The sequence below is a fragment of the Microcaecilia unicolor genome, chromosome 2 (genome assembly GCF_901765095.1).
Source record: "Microcaecilia unicolor chromosome 2, aMicUni1.1, whole genome shotgun sequence".
NCBI classification, from domain to species: Eukaryota; Metazoa; Chordata; class Amphibia; order Gymnophiona; family Siphonopidae; genus Microcaecilia; species Microcaecilia unicolor.
In genome coordinates, this window is record NC_044032.1 from 236,743,359 (window position 1) to 236,767,301 (window position 23,943).

At 41.3% G+C, this 23,943-nt stretch overlaps 1 protein-coding gene across 1 annotated transcript in view; it reads left to right on the forward strand.

Moving 5' to 3' along the window:
- The window catches only part of RFX3 (regulatory factor X3), a 604,963-nt gene that overhangs the window by 344,147 nt on the left and 236,873 nt on the right, over window positions 1-23,943 (forward strand). The window contains exon 3 of the mRNA XM_030193816.1: window positions 2,118-2,215. Within this exon, the coding sequence (XP_030049676.1) occupies window positions 2,118-2,215 (98 nt within the window). The remainder of the gene's footprint in view (window positions 1-2,117; window positions 2,216-23,943) is intronic.

Sequence of the window (23,943 nt, forward strand, 5' to 3'; positions counted from 1 at the left end):
GTTATACTTTTGAGTGGCACGTCAGTCATCTACTATGAGAGCAAGGTCCTAGATACTTATCTTGCTTGCCTACTTGAATACATCCTACACCTCTTTGTGTCTGGTTTGAAGACCAACTCTGTAAGGGTTCACCTCAGTGCTGTTGGTGCCTATAAATCACCGTGTAGGGAGTAAGCCCATCTCTGTACAACTTCAAGTTGTTTGCTTCAAGAGAGGTTTGCTGTTGACAGAGCCCCCTATCAAACCTCCCATTGTGTCATGGGACCTCAACATCATCCTCACTTAGCTGATGAAAGCTCCTTTTGAGCCACTTGATTCCTGTCATCTGAAGTACCTGACCTGGAAAGTCTTGTTTCTGGTGGTGGTCACTTCAGCTCACAGGGTCAGTGAGCTCCTTGCCCTAGTAGTGGATCCACAAGGTTTCATACTAATAGAATAGTTCTCTGCATGCATCCTAAATTGTTGTTACATCTTAATTAGTCAGTGGTTCTGCCAGTATTCTTCCCAAAGCCTCATGCTCATCCTGTCGAAAGTGCACTGCACACCTTGGACTTCAGGCAAGCCTTAGTCTTCTATGTGGAGTGGAATAAAGCCCATAGATGGTCCATTCCATTTTTCATTTCTTTTGACCTAAACAGGATGGGGCACTTTATCCAATTCTTTAGCAGACTACATCACTTATACCCAGACTGGGCTGACTTTGCAGGGTCATGACATGGCTCTCAATGTCAGAGCTATGGCTTCATCAGTAGCCCACTTGAGGTCAGCCTTCATTCAGAAGATTTGCAGAGCTGAACAATTGCATAAAGTTAGGACAGCAAAACAACTTGTCCTAACTTTATGCAGCACGTTAAGAGACACCAGTGTGTATATTGATTGGTGGGCATACCTGGATATTCAATACTTCGAGCTGCACCTGCCCCATCATTGTATATCTGGGGTTAATTCAGCTTACCACTGGAAGCGACTTGCTAGTCACTTACTGTCGCAGCTGAATATTGACCCCACAGTCCTTAATGGAGTAGCATTACCAAACGCACATGTTAAACCTATGTAGAGGCTTCTGGTGAGATTCAGTCGAATACTAGGTGCAGTTCTGAAGATATCTTTAAAAGACCATTGATTATAAACCATACATATAAATATTTAAGTAATTAAAGATGCAGTTTTTACAAGAAAGAAGGGGAAAATGAGATTTGAAAGATATACATTCAGATATCTAAAACATTCAAACATCTAACTGGTAGCATTTTCCATAGCAGGAGAAATTCAAGAAGCTGGAGGGGAATGCAAGAAAATATCTTCTCAGTCAGAGGGTGGGGCCATATGGAAGAGATTTTTAAGTAGAGGTGGTATGAGCCAAAATAGTGGAAGAATTCAAGCATGTTTGGGACATACAGTAAGGCACTTTAGTGCAAGAGAAGGAGACTACTGCAGACCAATAAGATCTATGTTAGCAGAGTGGACAGACTGAGTAGACCAAGTTATCCTTAACTGCTAGCATCTTCAGTGAAGATAGTATTCAGCCCTCGGTGGTCAGTGGCTTTTTAAATCCTGGCCACTGCAGTCTTTTCTATATCTAGATATTCAGTACCAGGCCATACCAGATGCTGAATATCTGGATACTAGGTGGCTGCTGGGAGTTACCCGGGTACTGCTGATAATCAGCAACGGTACCCGGATACCTATCTGATTAACTTAGGTCAGCCTGTTTTCTGTCTTATGTTAACCAGGCAGCTGTCTGGGTACCACTGCTGAATATTGACAGTGCCCAGATAACTCCCAGTTTTACCCAGCCTCCACCTCCAGGCTGGCCAGGCGTTTCCCAAACTTTCAGGGAAGCTTTCTAGATAAGTGCCACTGAAAATCTGAACTAGACTTGGTCAGCATAATTTAACTGGATAGGAGCTCTCCTACTTGCTTAAATCATGATGAATATCAACTCTATTTTTATGTGATAGTTTTCTAGCTAATTTTAGTAGTATGTGTATTGTTTCCCAAATGATTCTGCTCATTTCTGCTGCACTTATCTTGTACATATTATGGAAGTTGACAGAAGCATAATAATGTCTCTGCAGGATAACACCTCCACAAATTCCTTTTTCTTTGTTGTTCAGGTACAGCAGGTACAAACCGTACAGCAGGTACAGCATGTCTACCCAGCACAGGTGCAATATGTGGAAGGAAGTGATACAGTCTACACAAATGGAGCGATGTAAGTTGAATTGCTAAATTGAAACTTTGTATCAGTTTGGCAAGGAGAGAGCAGTCATGAATACATCTACCAACCATGCTACATTTTGCAGTTTTATCCTGTTGTGACCAGTGACATTATGAGCAAAGCTAGAAAAAGAATAGAAAATATATATAATTTTCTATTCAAATCTTTGAAAACATGAACACTGATATAATTGTAGTGGCCCTATCTACATAAACAGTAATTTAATAAAGTAACCCATGTAAATGCAGATCTTCCTGTTTGTTGTACAGAAAAATATATTTGCAAAAGCTAAGTCCAAGTAGAGCATTCATAACATGCAAAATGGTTTTGTAAGAAAAGCTGAAGGCTTTTAATTATAGGCAACAGGAAAAATGTTTGTGTGGCTCTTTGTAATACAAGACTATTGCTAATGCAATCGCAGAATAATTTTATAAAATCACACTTCCTTATCATCAGCTTAGACCAGTCCAGATCAATGGGCTGTGTCCCTGTACCAGCAGCTGGGAGGCAGAGGGATTTGAATGTTTCAATGACATCACTGATACAAGGAATGGTACAGCCTGGAACAGTCTAGTATTTCTCTGCCTCCAGCAGATGGTACAGTTTGCTTGGTAGAGCATGACTGGAGGATAGGCTCACTTCCCAGCTCCTAGGGATCTGTCCAAGGACTTCCCCTAGTTGAGTTTGGCATGACTTTGCCTGTGGACTCTCATTAGATGCTGGGGCTTTTAGTGGCCCCAGCTGGCAGGCTGAATCAGTTTATTGGGGTTTTTTTCTGGACTACTCCTCCCCCATGGGGAATTTCTCACCCAGCCTACAGTAAAAAGAAAAACAAAACAAACAACAAACCCCACAATTTAGGCTGTGGTTTCTTAATTTAATAAAAAAAGAGCAATCAAGCGGAGGCAGGCCACACACAGTCAGTCAGGGTAAGCAGGCTCTGTGGCACAGCAGATGTGGCAGGATTCCCAGGGAAGGGTTTCAATTTGGTTCATCCTCAGCCATTACGCTGGTGGGTCACAAGTGTGTGGGTTGTGGGATTTGGCATGTTAGCATTGTGGCCGGTTCCTACTGTCTTCAGTGTGATGTAGACAAGGCGGTTTCTGTGGTGTGCGGCTACAGCAAATCACAAGAGCCAAGGAGAGGAAGCCATAGATTTTTCACTGCCGGAGTCCTTATCAGGAGAGTTAACCTGGGAACTAATTGTGACATGAATGGTGGCCATTTTTCCACCAGACCCTTGGCTCCTGTGCACTCCTCCGAGGCCAGTCTTCAGATTCCCCAGTTGGTGAAAAGTTGTTTTCACCCCTGAGGTCCTCCAAATTCCTGTTCAGAGTAAGGGAGGAGGGAGTCCGTGAGAACTCTACTTGTTCTGGGGGGGGGGGGGGGGCTGGTGGTGGTTGCAGCAGCAGCAGCAGCGGTGGAGAAGGATGGACACTACAGGGAGGGAATAGTAGGAATGTCGGACATCATGGGGGTGAGAGGGAGGTAGGTCTCAAATATAAACCAAGATAAAATTTTTTATGCCTTTTTTGACCAAACAATCTTGGTTTATATTTGAGTATATACGGTACCTTTATAGTGGGTATAAGTGTTCCTGAGGCCATGATTTGGGCAGAGCAAGGGTAGAATTATGATGTATATATGTATTTCATAATATACATAAATACATTCATAGAGTATGCACTCACGCATCGATGCTTTGGAGCTTGTATAAATGCATGCATCAGCTTTGCATCCTATTGGATCTAGTCCTGGGTGAATATTTTATAAAGAGACACAGGTGTTTATATCGCCTTTTTGGGGAAGATTGTTAAACTCAATCATGCAGATTCACTTTGCAGGGTGGGTCACTTGTTTCCCATTTTTTTAGCTCTTGATTCTAATTAACCAATTAATTTTGCTAAGGAGACTAGGGGTTCACTTACTATTTTGCATACTGATCGACACTGAAAGTGTTATACATTAGCTGGTAGATGATGAACCCATCATTCGCTATCCAAGTATTTGTTAAAATTGGTCCATTTATATTAGCAAACAGATGTTATTCAAAGAATAAGGGTCCAAGTTAGGGGAGGGGCAGAGGAGGCACCAGAAATCATCTGTTTAATAATGACTAAATGGATAAGTTATGTGTTTAATTTATGTCTCCTAAATACCAGGTCTGAATCTGAATATACTACTTATAAGGATAGCAGCACTGAATATATATATAATGTTTCACCAGCATAGTCACTTTATATATATATATATATATATATATATATATATATATATATATATATATATATATATATATATATATATAAATAAAGTGAGTATGCTGGTGAAACATTGACGCCATTATTCATACTTTGTACATTGTTGATGTCAATATTCTGCATTATGGTTGCTGTTTAAATATATACACGTTGATATTCAAAAAGAAGTTAAATGTTCATCAGCAGCTGGTGAATATAAAACTTCTGTCTGTAGATTTTCAAAACTTTTATGGATAATATTAGGCCAAAATCTAATTGAATGGCCCAATACTATCCATATAAGAAGGGGCTCTGTTTGGAGCAGAGCGGGGAACCCCCCCCCCCCAAATTATCTAGATTATGGCAATATTAATCTGTTATTTGAATAACTTTTATATGTTTAGTTTAGGCAGACTGTATAGCATGCCTAAACTAAATGTATAGTGACAGCATGGTCACTGTATGGATTGTGGTGCTGAATATACATAATAAGATAAATGCCATTGGCAGTGTATAGGCTCCTTATTGGGTCCATAACATATAATTTATATATTTTCACTGGTACTATCCCAATAAGTGCTGGCATTAAAAATACATCTGTAACTTTAAACTGATAGTTTTAAAGTAGTCCTATTATTTAGGGCCCCACTTGGGCGTATAAATTATACATTCACCTGCTATATTTAGCTGCTGAGCATATAACTTTTTTATCTGCCTTCACTCTGTTTCAAACCATACCTCTTTGGCTATTTTACAAATTATATGTAAAAGCACTTATGCATTAGTTCTTGTGAATATCTGCCTCAGAGGGCATCATAAAAACTTGTAAATTCTCTTGGCACACAAACTTTCTGAGCTCTGTACACTGTCTTTTAGGCAACACCACATCACTGTAAACATTGGCACTGATTTGGAATTCCAGCTAATCATGGAGGAGTGGCCTAGTGGTTAGGGTGGTGGACTTTGGTCCTGGGGAACTGAGGAACCGAGTTTGATTCCAACTTCAAGCACAGGCAGCTCCTTGTGACTCTGGGCAAATCACTTAACCCTCCATTGCCCCATGTAAGCCGCATTGAGCCTGCCATGAGTGGGAAAGCGTGGGGTACCAGTGTAACAACAACAACAAAAAAAGGCAAGGTTTTAGTTAGATTAAGTTGCCTAAGCTAGAATTTGTAGTTTTCTCAGGCTTGAAACATTCTCATTCTGGGATTAGCAACATCATCATTAATATCAACTTCACTCTATATGACACCACCATATGGCTATAAATAGCAACAATCAGAATTAGTATCTATAGGCATATTCTGTCACATTGAACATCCACATTAGTGTGAACACATTTAATAATTATGTATCACCTAAATTGGTTCTCTCTGGGGACAGAGTGTCTAACATGCTTGAACATTATGAATTTTAGTCATTGCACAACAGAAACTTCCAACATAGTAATATTGTAAATGATGACATATCTACTGACTGGTTAAAAGCACACTTGTATTTGGAGAAATGAAAGCTCCAATCACACAATGCCTTGCTTTGTATCACCGCGTAATCATCTTCTGTGCCAGCAAGAGGCCTGCTGGGAGAGTTCTGGGGTAGGGATTTGTGTTTAAAGGGCTCAGTTCTGGGTTTGGTTTTTGTGGTGCTTGTGACTGAGAGATATACAAAAATTACAATCAGAAATAGCTACTGTAAGCAAGATTAAAAAATGAACAAAGGAATCGTGCAGTAATTCCAGGTATGCAAATAACACTCAGCAGATACCAAGATAAACATCCCAGGCAACTACCTCCGAGAAACATATAGAAAATGCAAGTATAACTAATGAAAAGATTTACTAACTTTGTTTAGTAGCACAAATTCATACTCCTCTCTTACATACATAATTGGGGGAGCCCCATGACCAGGAGTGCATCCTATGGTCCTAGAAGCAATGATTACTGTAGCCCTGGTACATTTTGGTAAGTCTGAGGTGAAGCTCAGCCCTCCTGGGTATGGGGCTCTGTTATATAGATTAGTTTTATAGAAACAGTTGTTCTCTTCTCTTCTCTCTCCTTCTCTGCTCATATCCAGCAGATCGCCAAGACCTGTAGTTTCTTTCTTTACAACATCTGTAAAATCTGCCCCTTTCTTTCCGAGCACTCTACCAAAACCCTCATCCACACTCTTGTCACCTCGCGTTTAGACTACTGCAATCTGCTTCTTGCTGGCCTCCCACTTAGTCACCTCTCCCCTCTCCTATCGGTTCAAAACTCTGCTGCCCGTCTCGTCTTCCGCCAGGGTCGCTTTACTCATACTACCCCTCTCCTCAAGTCGCTTCACTGGCTCCCTATCCATTTTCACATCCTGTTCAAACTTCTTCTACTAACCTATAAATGTATTCACTCTGCTGCTCCCCAGTATCTCTCCACACTCGTCCTTCCCTACACCCCTTCCCGTGCACTCCGCTCCATGGATAAATCCTTATCTGTTCCCTTCTCCACTACTGCGAACTCCAGACTTCGCGCCTTCTGTCTCGCTGCACCCTACGCCTGGAATAAACTTCCTGAGCCCCTACGTCTTGCCCCATCCTTGGCCACCTTTAAATCTGGACTGAAAGCCCACCTCTTTAACATTGCTTTTGACTCGTAACCACTTGTAACCACTCACCTCCACCTACCCTCCTCTCCTCCTTCCTGTACACATTAATTGATTTGATTTGCTTACTTTATTTTTTGTCTATTAGATTGTAAGCTCTTTACATAAGTACATAAGTACATAAGTAATGCCATACTGGGAAAAGACCAAGGGTCCATCGAGCCCAGCATCCTGTCCACGACAGCGGCCAATCCAGGCCAAGGGCACCTGGCAAGCTTCCCAAACGTACAAACATTCTATACATGTTATTCCTGGAATTTTGGATTTTTCCAAGTCCGTTTAGTAGCGGTTTATGGACTTGTCCTTTAGGAATCCGTCCAACCCCTTTTTAAACTCTGCTAAGCTAACCGCCTTCACCACTTTCTCCGGCAACGAATTCCAGAGTTTAATTACACGTTGGGTGAAGAAAAATTTTCTCCGATTTGTTTTAAATTTACTACACTGTAGTTTCATCGCATGCCCCCTAGTCCTAGTATTTTTGGAAAGCGTGAACAGACGCTTCACATCCACCTGTTCTACTCCACTCATTATTTTATATACCTCTATCATGTCTCCCCTCAGCCGTCTCTTCTCCAAGCTGTATAGCCCTAGCCTCCTTAGTCTTTCTTCATAGGGAAGTCGTCCCATCCCCGCTATCATTTTAGTCGCCCTTCGCTGCACCTTTTCCAGTTCTACTATATCTTTCTTGAGATGCGGCGACCAGAATTGAACACAATACTCAAGGTGCGGTCGCACCATGGAGCGATACAACGGCATTATAACATCCTCACACCTGTTTTCCATACCTTTCCTAATAATACCCAACATTCTATTTGCTTTCTTAGCCGCAGCAGCACACTGAGCAGAAGGTTTCAGTGTGTTATCGACGACGACACCCAGATCCCTTTCTTGGTCCGTAACTCCTAACATGGAACCTTGCATGACGTAGCTATAATTTGGGTTCTTTTTTCCCACATGCATCACCTTGCACTTGCTCACATTAAACATCATCTGCCATTTAGCCGCCCAGTCTCCCAGTCTCGTAAGGTCTTCTTGTAATTTTTCACAATCCTGTCGCGATTTAACGACTTTGAATAACTTTGTGTCATCAGCAAATTTAATTACCTCACTAGTTACTCCCATCTCTAAATCATTTATAAATATATTAAAAAGCAGCGGTCCTAGCACGGACCCCTGAGGAACCCCACTAACTACCCTTCTCCATTGTGAATACTGCCCATTTAACCCCACTCTCTGTTTCCTATCCTTCAACCAGTTTTTAATCCACAATAGGACATTTCCTCCTATCCCATGACCCTCCAATTTCCTCTGTAGCCTTTCATGAGGTACCTTGTCAAACGCCTTTTGAAAATCCAGATACACAATATCAACTGACTCCCCTTTGACCACATGTTTGTTCACTCCTTCAAAGAATTGAAGTAAATTGGTCAGGCAAGATTTCCCCACACAAAAGCCATGCTGACTTGGTCTCAGTAATCCATGTCCTCGGATGTGCTCTGTAATTTTGTTTTTAATAATAGCCTCTACCATTTTCCCCGGCACCGACGTCAGACTCACCGGTCTATAATTTTCCGGATCTCCCCTGGAGCCTTTTTTAAAAATGGGCGTTACATTGGCCACCTTCCAATCTTCCGGTACCACGCTCGATTTTAAGGATAAGTTGCATATCACTAGCAGTAGCTCCGCAAGCTCGTTTTTCAGTTCTATCAGTACTCTAGGATGAATACCATCCGGTCCAGGAGATTTGCTACTCTTCAGTTTGCCGAACTGCCCCATTACATCCTCCAGGTTTACCGTGAAGTCAGTAAGTTTCTCCGACTTGTCCGCTTGAAATACCATTTCCGACACCGGTATCCCACCCAAATCTTCCTCGGTGAAGACCGAAGCAAAGCATTCATTCAGTCTCTCCGCTACGTCTTTGTCTTCCTTGATCGCCCCTTTTACCCCTCGGTCATCCAGCGGCCCAACCGATTCTTTTGCCGGCTTCCTGCTTTTAATATACCGAAAAAAATTTTTACTATGTTTTTTTGCCTCTAATGCTATCTTTTTTTCATACTCCCTCTTGGCCTTCTTAATCTGCGCCTTGCATTTGCTTTGACACTCCTTATGCTGTTTCTTGTTATTTTCAGACTGTTCCTTCTTCCATTTTCTGAAGGCGTTTCTTTTAGCCCTAATAGCTTCCTTCACCTCACTTTTCAACCAGGCCGGGTGTCTTTTGGACTTCCGTCTTTCTTTTCTAATTCGTGGAATATGTATGGCCTGGGCCTCCAGGATGGTATTTTTGAACAGCGTCCACGCCTGTTGTACAGTTTTTACTCTCTCAGTTGCCCCCCTAAGTTTTTTTTTTTACCGTTCTTCTCATTTTATCATAGTCTCCTTTTTTAAAGTTAAACGCTAACGTATTTGACTTTCTGTGTACAGTTACTTCAAGGTCGATGTCAAAACTGATCATATTATGGTCACTGTTATCAAGCGGCCCCAGTACCATAACGTCCCTCACCAGATCAGGCGCTCCACTAAGGACCAAGTCTAGAATTTTTTCTTCTCTCATCGGCTCCTGAACCAGTTGCTCCATAAAGCTGTCCTTGATTTCATCAAGGAATTGTATCTCTGTAGCGTGTCCCGATGTTACATTTACCCAGTCTATATTTGGATAATTGAAGTCACCCATTATTATCACATTGCCCATTTTGTTCGCGTCTCTGATTTCTTTTATCATTTCTGTGTCTACCTGCTCATCCTGGCGAGGCGGACGGTAGTACACTCTTATCACCATTTTTTTCCCTTTTATACATGGAATTTCAACCCACAGTGATTCAAAGGTGTGATTTGTGTCCTGCTGAATTTGTAATCTATCTGAGTCAAGGCTCTCGTTAATATACAATGCTACCCCAGTCCAGTCCACCCTATCATTACGATATACTTTGTACCCCGGTATGACAGTGTCCCACTGGTTATCCTCCTTCCACCAGGTCTCAGTAATGCCTATTATATCCAATTTTTCATTTAGTGCAATATATTCCAACTCTCCCATCTTATTTCTTAGACTCCTAGCATTTGCATATAGACATTTCAGAGTATGTTTGTTGTTCTTATTTGCATGATGCTTAGTACCTGACACTATTGATTTGACATCTTTTGTCTGATCTTTAGTTGTATTTAAGGGCACCTGGCCTACCACAGTCTGTTGTGCAACCTCACTATCCAGAAACCCTATCTTCCCTGTTTGTGAGGTATCTTTGCAAGATACCTTTTCCCGAACCATGCGCTTTTGAGCGACTGTCGGCCTTTCCCCCATTTCTAGTTTAAAAGCTGCTCTATCTCCTTTTTAAATGCCAACGCCAGCAGCCTGGTCCCACCCTGGTTAAGGTGGAGCCCATCCTTTCGGAATAGGCTCCCCCTTCCCCAGAATGTTACCAGTTCCTAACAAATCTAAAACCCTCCTCCCTGCACCATCGTCTCATCCACGCATTGAGACTCTGGAGCTCTGTCTGTCTCTTGGGCCCTGCACGTGGAACAGGTAGCATTTCAGAAAATGCTACCCTAGAGGATCTGGATTTGAGCTTTCTACCTAAGAGCCTAAATTTGGCTTCCAGAACCTCTCTCCCAAATTTTCCTATGTCATTGGTACCCACATGTACCAAGACAGCGGACTCCTCCCCAGCACTATCTAAAATCCTATCTAGGTGACGCGTGAGGTCCGCCACCTTCACACCAGGCAGGCAAGTCACCAGGCGATCCTCACGTCCACCAGCCACCCAGCTATCTATATGCCTAATGATCGAATCACCAACTACAACAGCTGTCCTAACTTTTCTCTCCCGGGCAGCACTTGGAGACATATCCTCAGTGCGAGAGGATAGTACATCCCCTGGTGGGCAGGTCCTGGCTACAGGAGTACTTCCTACTTCACCAGGGTGATGCTCTCCTTCTAGGAGACCTCCCTCCTCCAAGGTAGCACAAGGGCTACTAGACTGGAGGTGGGACCTCTCTACAACATCCCTGTAGGTCTCCTCTATGTACCTCTCTGTCTCCCTCAGCTCCACCAAGTCTGCTACTCTAGCCTCAAGAGAACGGACACGTTCTCTAAGAGCTAGGAGCTCTTTGCATCGGGCGCAAACATATGACATCTCACCAACTGGGAGATAATCATACATGTGACACTCAATGCAAAAGACTGGATAGCACCCCTCTCGCTGCTGGACTGCTGACTCCATCTTAGTGTTTTTGAGTTTTCCAATATTTTAGAACTTGCTACAGTATTAAGGATATTAGCCTAATATAAAAGTGTCTTTTACTTTATATAGTGTATTGTATGATTTATATAGTATTTCCTTCTTAGATGGTAATGAAATGTATTTAAAACTCTATAAGAGCACTCCTTACTTGTTACCCTAATTACAATAACTGACTATAAATGAGGAGTTGTCCTAGGGGTGGGGGGGAATACTAAATTAGATCCTGCAGTGGCTGTTAGATTCTATCTGTTAATGCTGTGGTACAAGGCTTTTTAAAACTAAGTGGAAAAGACTATGGAGATTAGCTGTTGAAATTTGCTTTTTAAGTTTGCCTAAAACTAACCTACAATTCCTCCTTTAAACCCCAATCTTTAAGTTCCCAAAGCACAAGCAAAGTAGCGTTCACTTACCAGAGAAATGTCCTCTTCTCTCAGAACTTCTCAGAAAGAAAGTTCAGTGGGACCTTCCCTCTTTATATACTTTTGAATCTAAGGGGCCTCTTTTGAGCAACCTTTGAGCAGGGACTACTTTCTTCTATGTTTGTGCAGCGCTGCATACGCCTTGTAGCGCTATAGAAATGCTAAATAGTAGTAGTAGAAGTTCATGTCTCTGCCAGATTGGTTTGTCAGATGCTTTCAGTCATGTACCACTCTGCAAGGTCTTAAATAAAGTTAGCTCTGTGGATCATTACCTGAGCCTTTCTGCAAATTTTTCTCTCCCCACAGCTATAAAAACAGTTAATAAAATTCTGTTGGAGGAAAATGATTTGCTGTGTCCCCTGTGGATAGGTGAATGTTGTAGGCCAAAAAAAAAATAGGACATCTTCGAATTTATCTAAAACTTAGAAAAGGAGCAGGAGGAAGCTAGTAGACGAGGCAAATAGAAAAATAAGAACAATATTTGTGATGGTGAGCAATATTTATCATTTAATCTAAGCCAGAAACACTTATGAAGCCTTGTTACAGATACATTGGCAATCTGTGCAGTCAGCTTGAGTTGTTTAAATATTCCTTAATGATTAAATTTTCACTGCAAAGGGAGAGCTGTGCATTAAGTAAAAGCAGGATCGGCAAGTGATTAAATCTGATGATCTTAGGTACCAATCAGGTTGATAAGTTGACAACAAGAACCAGAAGAATCCTTGAATATATAGGGAGAGGAACTTCAAACAAGAAAAAGGAGACTATCCTGCTTATTTTCGAAAGGAGAAAAATGCCCATGTTCGGGAGATGGGCGTCCGTTTCACGTGGGCGGCCAAATCCGTATAATCGAAAGCCGATTTTGGTCGTTTTCAACTGCACTCCGTCACGGGAACGAATAAAGTTGTCGGGGGCGTGTTGGAGCGTGGTGAAGGCTGGACTGGGGCATGGTTATCGGCCAAGCAGAGATGGGCGCGCTCGGCCGTTAATGGAAAAAAAAGGCGTTGTTAGCGAGAATTTAGGACACTTTTTTTGGACACTTTTTTCTCACGAACAGGTCCCCAAAAAAGTGCCCTAAATGACCATATGACCACCGGAGGGAATCGGGAATCACCTTCCCTGACTCCCCCATTGGTCACTAACCCCCTCCTACCAAAAAAAAATCACTTGCAGAAACCTTATTTCCCAGCCTCTATGCCACCCTCAAATTCCGTACCCACCTCCATGACAGCAGAATGTGTTCGATCCTCTCACAGCCTTTCCCTGGGTCAGATGTGGCTCTCGGGTGCACTGCAGGGTCACATCAGCATTGCATTGTGGTGGGTGTAGGGTATTGGGCTCCGTGATTTCACTAGCTTGTGTTGGTAGCTGGTAGGCTCTTCTCCCATGGTGCTTTTCCCTCTGCTTACTGGGTCAGAGTGTGCCCTGTTTTGTTTCCAGTAGTCCACAAGGTAGTGGCCATTTTTGTAAGTCCGTTTTAGATCCCTTTCGTGTGTTAGCCACGTTACAGAACTTAGTTCTTATCTTGAATGTTGCTGAAAGAGGGCATTGTACACCATTCTGCCAGCTCTGAGCTACTGCTAATCTTAGTACCAGGGAGACTCGTTGCCAGTGGGGCACAACCTCTGATCTGCAGTTAACTGTGAGTAAACGCGGTTATTGAAATAAAGGACGTTTTCAGCGAGATTAGTCTTACGGTGTGAACTGCTGTGCCAAGGTTATACAGCAGCAACAAGTCCTGTCCCTGGAGCACTTTTAGTGGGTAATGCAGTGCACTTCAGGTAGGCGGACCCAGGCCCATCCCCCCTACCTGTACCATTTGTGGTGGTAAATGGGAGCCCTATAGCCCCCCTCCCCCAAAACCCACTGTACCCACATGTAGGTGCCCCCCTTCACCATTAAATGCTATGGTAATGGTGTAGAATTGTGTGGAGTGGGTTTTGGGGGGGGGGGGTTGGGGGGTCTCAGCACCCAAGGTAAAGGAGCTATGTACCTGGGAGGTAATTTAATGTTTTTTCCTATTTTTTAAAAGTGCCCCCTAGGGTGCCCAGTTGGTGTCCTGGCATGTGAGGGGGACCAGTGCACTATGAATCCTGGCCCCTCCCACGACCCAAAGCCTTGGATTTGGTCCTTTTTTAGCTGGGACACTTCGGTTTCGATTATCGCTGAAAAACGAAAACGCCCATCTCAAACAAACGCCCACATCTCAAAATCGCCCACATCCAATGCATTTGCCTGGCACAAACCGTATTTGCGAAACTAAAGATAAACTTCCATCTTTTTCGAAAATACGATTTGGCCCACCCCTTCACGGACCCGTTCTCGGAGATGGACGTTCTTACACATGGGCGTTTGCGTTCGATTACTCCCCTCCACATTACCTATAAATATGTTCCCGGTGAGATTTCATTTGGAGCACTGTGTGTAGTTTGGAAGATCACACCTTCAAAAGAATGCAAACTGGATGGAGTCTTTCAAGAGGATAACTAATGAAATGGTTGATGGTCTTCATTATAAAGCATATTGGAGCAGATCAAAAAATCTAAACATGTATGCTGGAGGAAAGGAAGCGAAGGGGAAATATGATGGAGACATTAAATCATGTCCAAAGAATAAATGCACTTGAAGAAGGCCTCTTTCAATAGAAAGGAGTTCTAGAACATCACGGAATGATTTATTTTGATTTATTCATGACATTTATACCCCACATTAGCCTAAAATAGACTCAAGTTCAATGTGGCTTACAAACAAACAATAAAGTGAATAAAATATAATGTACAGAATATAACACAAATTATAAGTTCAAGAAGTAAATTAATACATGTGCAGTAAGTAACCAGGGATTTAGACTGTCTCAAGGACAAACAAATAATTAAGGGTGGATCGGATAGGTGAGAGCATGGTTAGGCAGAACTAGATGGGAAACGAGATTAAGAAAAGGATGTGGGTAAAATTCAAATAGAGTTCTTTGTATTCAGAAAGGCCAGACTAAAAAAATGTGTTTTTAGAAGACTTCTAAAAGTTAGGTAATCATCTGAAAACTTGATTGATTTAGGAAGAAAATTCCAAATTTTGGTTCCTTGATCAGAGAAATTAGCAGTGAATTGTTTTATATATCATATTCTTACAGATAGGGAAATGTAAAACAAGGTATTCTCTAGATGACGAAACAGCATTACAAAGGGGTAATTCAATAAGATTTTGATGTTGAAAGGGAATAGAGTTTTGGAGTATCTAAGGCAATATTTCTTTATGAAATAGGTGGTGGAAAAATGGACCATTCTCATATTGGAGGTGGTAGAGATGAGGACAGTATTAGAATATATGAGACATCATCTTTATGCACACTGTTTTTGAAATTTGCCCACAAAGAACAGTACATTTTAGGTGTTTGCGACAGTATAGAATTTAAAATAAACATTACTGAATCAGAAAACTTGGCACTTCAACATAGATATTTGAGTTGAGACATTACAATAATGATTGGAAGTAGCAATTTATTGGCAAATGGATTTGTATATTTTGTATCTAAATACGATTGATTATGAAAATAAATGGAAAGTTCTTTTACTACATCAGTAAGATATGGATAAAGACTCAGGTTTCATTAACTTTAAAACAATATGTAATCTTAAATCATTTCACAAGGGGAAGGAGTCATGTTTGTCAAAACAGGGTATTATTCCTTCAGTGATAAAAAGAAAACTCCTGCGGAGGAAGGGAACTTTTCTTGATGGTATATTTTATTTAAGAAAAATGTTCTTTCTAAATGAGCTCTAAAAACTGAATAAGTAAAACTATTAAAGTGAGTCAAGATGCTGTAACAGATTTGAGGTCATATTAAGCTCAGGTACATGCTGAGGCATGATGGGATGGCATGAACATTAATTTGCCAAGAGTAGCAGATCAGTCTTGACATTTGCATAGAACCTAATAATAGAGTCAGTTAGCAATAAAGTGACTGTGGGTGCTGGAATTGTGGAAATGAAATAAAAAGATTTATCCTCTCTTTTTCTTGATGTGTATTTATGATTCTGAAATGCATTTCTCTTAAAAGAAATATCTAAGATCTGACAGAAGTAGCAAAGAATTAGAAATTCTGTGGTGCTCTTCCCAAGGATTGATGCATATCATTTACTGGTTATTGCCAGATTAATTCATGCTTGATGGCCACAGGATAATAGTTGGAGTTGCATTCACCAAATTAGAGATGATGTGAGTATCCAGATTGACAGGCTAGTTCTGAGTTAGCCCTCTGTCCTGGACATGAATTTAGAACCTATTATAAGAGTTCTGTTGGATTCCTCAATATCTATGGAATGGAGACAAAAATCCACAGTGCAATTGCATCTTGATTACTTTGTGCAAGTCTGATTGCCCCATTTGAAAAAAGCTAGAACTAGAAAAGATAACAGGGAAGGGTAACCAAAATTGTAAAGTGGATGAAATGGCTTTCTTACGAAGAAAAGAGAAGAGACTGCAGAGTGGAGATATGATAGAGGTCTGTGGGATCATGATTGAGGTGGAAAGGGCAATAAGAAATTATGGTTTATCCTTTTCCAGTAGGACTACTCCTAGGGGACCCTCTATGAAGCTAATAGGTGACTCATTTAAAAAGAATCAGAGATAGTTGGACTAATATTCTTCCGCCATGATCAGTGTTTTTTTTTTTTTTAATTTATTATGGAAAATTATTAAATACCAAAAATCAAGCTAACCGCTTGTACAGCAAAGATACATGTGATTATGATAATAAAACAACAATTTAAAGGAAATATGAAGAAATAAAGGGGATATTTTACTTAGGCATGCTGGCGTTTTTAGCACGCGTTAAAAATAGGCGCCTGCTAAAGATGCCCATAGGAATGAGTAGGCGTCTTTAGTGTTTAGTGTGCGCTTATTTTTAATGCATGCTAAAAACACCAGCACGCCTTAGTAAAACACCCCCAAAGAAATTTAATAAATCATGTACACATGTCCACAACAATTGAAGAATGGAGCCTTCACTAGCAATACAAGAAAAACAGAACAAAATAAAAAGAAACAAGGAAACAGATTGCGCGCAAATAACCCTCAGTATGTTCTTGCTCAAAATATTTTAGCCATTACTAATAGAGGGTACCAACACATTTGTACTCACTGGTCTGTTTGCAGCTAAAAATGCTGTTAATTATGTTGGTTGAAAGAAAACCTATTAATTGACCTAAATTTCACTATACCCTTACACAGAAATTTAAAAAAAAAAGGGGCCCTGGATGAAGTAAAAGAAACACTCTTCTCAGTATTTAGGTCTTCCATTTCACATCTGGGAATATTCTAATTTTTGTATTAAGAAATAAGACATTTCTATATTTAAAGAAGAGACGAAGGTCCAAGTCTCTATCTGACTTTAAAGAAAATATAACAATTAATGTAGCTGGTGTAGCCAAATCAGGTAAAGGCGGATAATCTTTCAGTATTCTTTTCTTTTCTTCACTTTTGATATAAAATATACTTGAGTAATAGGAGACGTATTTTTAGGGGCACTTTAAAAGCTTCTATCATATACTGAGTTCAAAGTGCTCTTAGGGATCTTAAGAACATTTGAATAACCATACTGGTTTACACTAGTGGTCCACCTAGCTCAGTATCCTGCTTCCAACAGTGGCCAATCCAGGTCACAGGTACCTGACAGAAACCCAATTAGTAGCAACATTCCATGCTACCAATCTCAGGGCAACCAGTGGCTTCCCCCATGTCCATCTCAATAACAGACTATGGTCTTTTCCTTCAAGAACTTGTGCAAACCTTTTTTAAACCCAGCTAAACTAATCGCTGTTGGCAACAAGTTCCAGAGCTTAACTATTCACTGAGTGAAAAAATATTTCCTCCTGTTAGTTTTCAAAGTATTTCCATGTAATTTCATTGAGTGTCACCTAGTCTTTGTACTTTTTGAAAGAGTGAAAAATCGATTCACTTCTACCCGTTGTACACCACTCAGGATTTTGTAGACCTCAATCATAATAACACCCCTCAGCCATCTCTTTTTCAAACTGAGGCAACTTTACACTCTTTAGCCTTTCCTTATATAAGAGGAGTTCCATCCCCTTTATCATTTTGGTCGCTCTTCTTTGAACCTTTTCTAATTCCACTATATCTTTTTTGAGCTACACTGACCAGAATTGAACACAGTACTCAAGGTGAGGGCACACTATGTAGCGATCCAGAGACAGAGACATTATAATATTCTTGGTCTTATTTCGCATCCCTTTCCTAATAATTCCTAGCATCCTGTTTGCTTTTTTGGCTGCCACCACACACTAAGCAGAAGACTTCAGCATATTGTCTACAATGACACCTAGATCTTTTTCTTGAGTTCTGACTCCTAAGGTGGACCCTAGCATCAGGTATCTATGAATTAGATTTTCCTTCCCAATGTTCATCACTTTGCATTTGTCCACATTAAGGTTCTCTTTTAATAATCCACGCTAGCGATTCCCGGTGCGGCAATGACAACAAAGTCCATTCACTCTGAATGAGCTTCATCGGCATTGCCACATGGGAATCACTAGCACAGTTTGGTAAAAGAGGCCCTAAATTTCATCTACCATTTGGGATGCCCAGTCTTCCAATTTTCTTAAGGTCTTCCTGTAATTTTTCACAATCTGCATGCATTTTAACAATTTTGAATAGTTTTGTATTTGCAAATTTATTCACCTCATTCGTCGTTTCCATTTCCATATCAATAGTAAATATGTTAAATACTACATAAGTACATAAGTACATAAGTAGTGCCATACTGGGAAAGACCAAAGGTCCATCTAGCCCAGCATCCTGTCACCGACAGTGACCAATCCAGGTCAAGGGCACCTGGCACGCTCCCCAAACGTAAAAACATTCCAGACAAGTTATACCTAAAAATGCGGAATTTTTCCAAGTCCATTTAATAGCGGTCTATGGACTTGTCCTTTAGGAATCTATCTAACCCCTTTTTAAACTCCGTCAAGCTAACCGCCCGTACCACGTTCTCCGGCAACGAATTCCAGAGTCTAATTACACGTTGGGTGAAGAAAAATTTTCTCCGATTCGTTTTAAATTTACCACACTGTAGCTTCAACTCATGCCCTCTAGTCCTAGTATTTTTGGATAGTGTGAACAGTCGCTTCACATCCACCCGATCCATTCCACTCATTATTTTATACACTTCTATCATATCTCCCCTCAGCCGTCTCTTCTCCAAGCTGAAAAGCCCTAGCCTTCTCAGCCTCTCTTCATAGGAAAGTTGTCCCATCCCCACTATCATTTTCGTCGCCCTTCGCTGTACCTTTTCCAATTCTACTATATCTTTTTTGAGATACGGAGACCAGTACTGAACACAATACTCCAGGTGCGGTCGCACCATGGAGCGATACAACGGCATTATAACATCCGCACACCTGGACTCCATACCCTTCCTAATAACACCCAACATTCTATTCGCTTTCCTAGCCGCAGCAGCACACTGAGTAGAAGGTTTCAGCGTATCATCGACGACGACACCCAGATCCCTTTCTTGATCCGTAACTCCTAACGCGGAACCTTGCAAGACGTAGCTATAATTCGGGTTCCTCTTACCCACATGCATCACTTTGCACTTGTCAACATTGAACTTCATCTGCCACTTGCACGCCCATTCTCCCAGTCTCGCAAGGTCCTCCTGTAATCGTTCACATTCCTCCTGCGACTTGACGACCCTGAATAATTTTGTGTCATCGGCGAATTTAATTACCTCACTAGTTATTCCCATCTCTAGGTCATTTATAAATACATTAAAAAGCAACGGACCCAGCACAGACCCCTGCGGGACCCCACTAACTACCCTCCTCCACTGAGAATACTGGCCACGCAATCCTACTCTCTGCTTCCTATCTTTCAACCAGTTCTTAATCCATAATAATACCCTACCTCCGATTCCATGACTCTGCAATTTCTTCAGGAGTCTTTCGTGCGGCACTTTGTCAAACGCCTTCTGAAAATCCAGATATACAATGTCAACCGGCTCCCCATTGTCCACATGTTTGCTTACCCCCTCAAAAAAATGCATTAGATTGGTGAGGCAAGACTTCCCTTCACTAAATCCGTGCTGACTTTGTCTCATCAGTCCATGTTTTTGTATATGCTCTGCAATTTTATTCTTAATAATAGCCTCCACCATCTTGCCCGGCACCGACGTCAGACTCACCGGTCTATAATTTCCCGGATCTCCTCTGGAACCCTTCTTAAAAATCGGAGTAACATTGGCTACCCTCCAGTCTTCCGGTACTACACTCGATTTTAGGGACAGATTGCATATTTCTAACAGTAGCTCCGCAAGTTCATTTTTTAGTTCTATTAATACTCTGGGATGAATACCATCAGGTCCCGGTGATTTACTACTCTTCAGCTTGCTGAACTGACCCATTACATCCTCCAAGGTTACAGAGAATTTGTTTAGTTTCTCCGACTCCCCGGCTTCAAATATTCTTTCCGGCACCGGTGTCCCCCCCAAATCCTCCTCGGTGAAGACCGAAGCAAAGAATTCATTTAATTTCTCCGCTACGGCTTTGTCCTCCTTGATCGCCCCTTTAACACCATTTTCGTCCAGCGGCCCAACCGACTCTTTGGCCGGTTTCCTGCTTTTAATGTATCTAAAAAAATTTTTACTATGTATTTTTGCTTCCAACGCTAATTTCTTCTCAAAGTCCTTTTTTGCCCTCCTTATCTCCGCTTTGCATTTGGCTTGGCATTCCTTATGATCTATCCTGTTACTTTCAGTTGGTTCTCTTCTCCACTTTCTGAAGGATTGTTTTTTGGCTCTAATGATTTCCTTTATCTTACTGTTTAGCCACGCCGGCTGACGTTTAGTCTTTTTTCCCTTTTTTCTAATACGTGGAATATACTACTACTACTACTTAGCATTTCTGTAGCGCTGCCAGGGTTACGCAGCGCTGTACAAGTTTAAACATGGGGAAGGACAGTCCCTGCTCAAGAGAGCTTACAATCTAAAGGTTACAAACTATGTAGTCAGTGTAGGTATCATGAATGGGGAAGGTGGTTAGGCGCCAAAAGCAAGGGAGAAGAAATGGGCTTTGAGTAAGGACTTGAAAATGGGCAGGGAGGGCGCATGGCTTATGGGCTTGGGAAATCTGTTCCAGGCATAAGGTGATGCGAGGCAGAAGGGGCGGAGTCTGGAGTTAGCGGTGGTGGAGAAGGGTACAGATAGGAATGATTTGTCCTGGGAGCGGAGGTTACGGGTGGGAACATACGGGGAGAGGAGGGTAGAGAGGTAATGGGGGGCTGCAGATTGAGTGCACTTGAAGGTCAATAGGAGAAGCTTGAACTGTATATGGTAGCGGATCGGGAGCCAGTGAAGCGACTTGAGGAGAGGTGTGATATGAGAGTATCGGTTCACGCAGTAGATAAGACATGTGGCGGAATTTTGGACAGATTGAAGGGGGGATAGCATTGATTGGTCGAACTGTGTGAATAGAGATGTCGGGACGGGGAGACTGCTAGTAAGCCAATAAGCCACAGTTTTATGCTTGTTGAAAATTAATTTATTGTCAGTGTGCCAGGTTGATATCCAATGTAAACAGTTTTGTAAAGTCCAAGTGATGGAGTATAAGGATTTGTAGGGAATAGTAGTAAAATGTTGTCTGCATAAAACTGGAATGAGATTCCAGTCGATTGGTAACTTCAGCAAGAGGTGACAGAAATAGGTTGAAAAAGAGTGGATAACACCACAGGATAAAGGACAGGAGGAAGAGGTTGCTGATGGTATACATACCTGGAAAGAGCAACCTGAAAGAAAGAAGCAAACTAATTGAATATGGTACCAGATAATCCCATAGAAGCGAACTGGGATAAGAGAAGTGAATGGTTGACTAAGTCAGAAGTCGCAGAGAAGTATAAAGAAAGGGCAAGAACTATATTGTTTCTGTCTAGATGTGAGTGGACCATACTGAGGCTGACAGTCAGAACTGTCTCACTGCTGAAATGTGAATGAAAACCTGATTGTTTAGGGTGGAGAGCAAATGTTTCCTCAATAAAAGATAGAAATTGGGTATGCACAACTTTCTTTAAAAATTTAGAGAGGAAGTGTGGCTTAGGAATTGGTTATTGGACAGAAAACAGAGGATAGGGTTAAATGGCCATTTCTCTCAATAGAGGAGGGTGAACAGTGGAGTGCCGCAAGGATCTATATTGGGACTGGTGTTATTTAATATATTTATAAATGATATGGAAATCGGAACGATGAGTGAGGTGATTAAATTTGCAGATGATCCAAAAGTATTCCAAGGTTTTAAAACACATGCGGACTGTGAACTATTTCAGGAAGACCTTATGAAATTAGAAGTCTGGGCATCCAAATGGCTGATGAAATTTAATGTGGACAAATGCAAGGTGATGTACATTGGAAAGAATAATCCAAATCATAGTTACCTGATGCTAGGATCCACCTTGGGGGTCAGCACTCAAGAAAAAGATCTAGGTGTCATTGCAGATAATATGTTGAAATCTTCTGCTTAGTGTGCGGCGGCAGCCAAAAAAGCAAAAGGGATGCTAGGAATTATTAGGAAAGGGATGGTGAATAAGACCGAAAATACTATAATACCTTTGTATTGCTCAATGGTGCATCCGCACCATGAATATTATATTCAGTTCTGGTTGTCGTATCTCAAAAAAGATATAGCAGAATTAGAAAAGGTTCAAAGAAGAATGACCAAAATGATAAAGGGGATGGTTCTCCTCTCGTATGAGAAAAGGATAAAGAAGTTAAGGCTCTTAAGCTTGGAAAAGGGATGGATGAGGGGAGACACATGATTGAGGTCTACAAAATCCTGAGTGGTGTAGAACGAGTAGAAGTAAATCGATTTTTTTTACTCGTTCCAAAAGTACAAAGACTAGGGAACACTCAAGGAAGTTGCATGGAAATACTTTTAAAACAAATTGGAGGAAATATTTTTTTCACTCAACAAATAGTTAAGCTCTGGAACTGTAACAGCAGTTAGTGTATCTGGGCATAAAAAAGGTTTGGACAAATTCCTGGAGGAAAAGTCCATAGTCTGCTATTGAGACAGACATAGGAAGCAACTGTTTGCCCTGGGATTTGAAGTATGGAATGTTTCCACGATTTGGGTTTCTGCCATGTACTTGTGACCTGGCTGGCTGGAAAACAGGATACTGGGCTGGGTAGACAATTGGTCTGATCCAGTATAGCTACTCATATGTTCTTATGTAAGTACAAATTAGACACTTGACGGTAATGAGATTGAGTCTGAAGATATAAAAACGCTTTTCAAGATTGGCTGAATAACTGCAGATTTCCAGGAGCTTGGAACTTGACCTGAGGTTAAGTTATTGTTTATAAGTGACAGAAGATTTGGCAAGAGTTGTAGTTCAGAGAACTGCAACCAGGATGCTGGAAAAGGATTAAGTTTGCAAGAGGTAAAACTGACGGTAGAGAGAACCTTGAAAGAGATACTAAGGACTGAGTTTGAAAAGAAGACCAAGAAGAGGTGGCAAGAGGTGGTGTAGGGGACTGGTTTTGTGAAGGGGAATAGGAAAGATAAAGTGCATAATGTTGAATCTTAAACTCTAAGGGGATGGGAAGAAGGGCGGTTATTGATCCCAGAAAGGAAGCAACTAGATCAGCAATCTTTGTCTAAGAATACAATGAGAGACCTTCAGTAGGGGGGCCCAAATAATGGAAAGAAGGAGAGGAAGTGAGGCGACGGAAGATAGAAAAAAATTATTTTGCTGAGTTCAGGGCCTGTAGAATTTGGTAATAAAAATGCTGAGCTTTGGCTTTCCTAAGGTAAAAATTGAATGCTCTAAGTTTGGATTTAAATATTACCCATTCGGAATCAGATCTAGTTTTCCTCCAGCAGGCTAAAAGAGAACATGAAGAAAAACTTGTTGTGGAGACAAAACCTCATAGCAACACCTTTTTCAGGTACATCAGAAGCAGAAAGCCCGTGAGGGAATCTGTGGGACCATTAGATCATGAAGAAGCAAAAGGAGCACTCAGGGAGAACAAGGCCATAGCAGAGAGATTGAATGAATTCTGTGCTTTGGTCTTTACAGAAGAAGATGTAAGAGATCTACCTGTACCAGAAATGGTTTTCAAGTGTGATGATGTGGAGGAACTGAAATAAATCTCAGTGAACCTAGAAGATGTACTGAGCCAA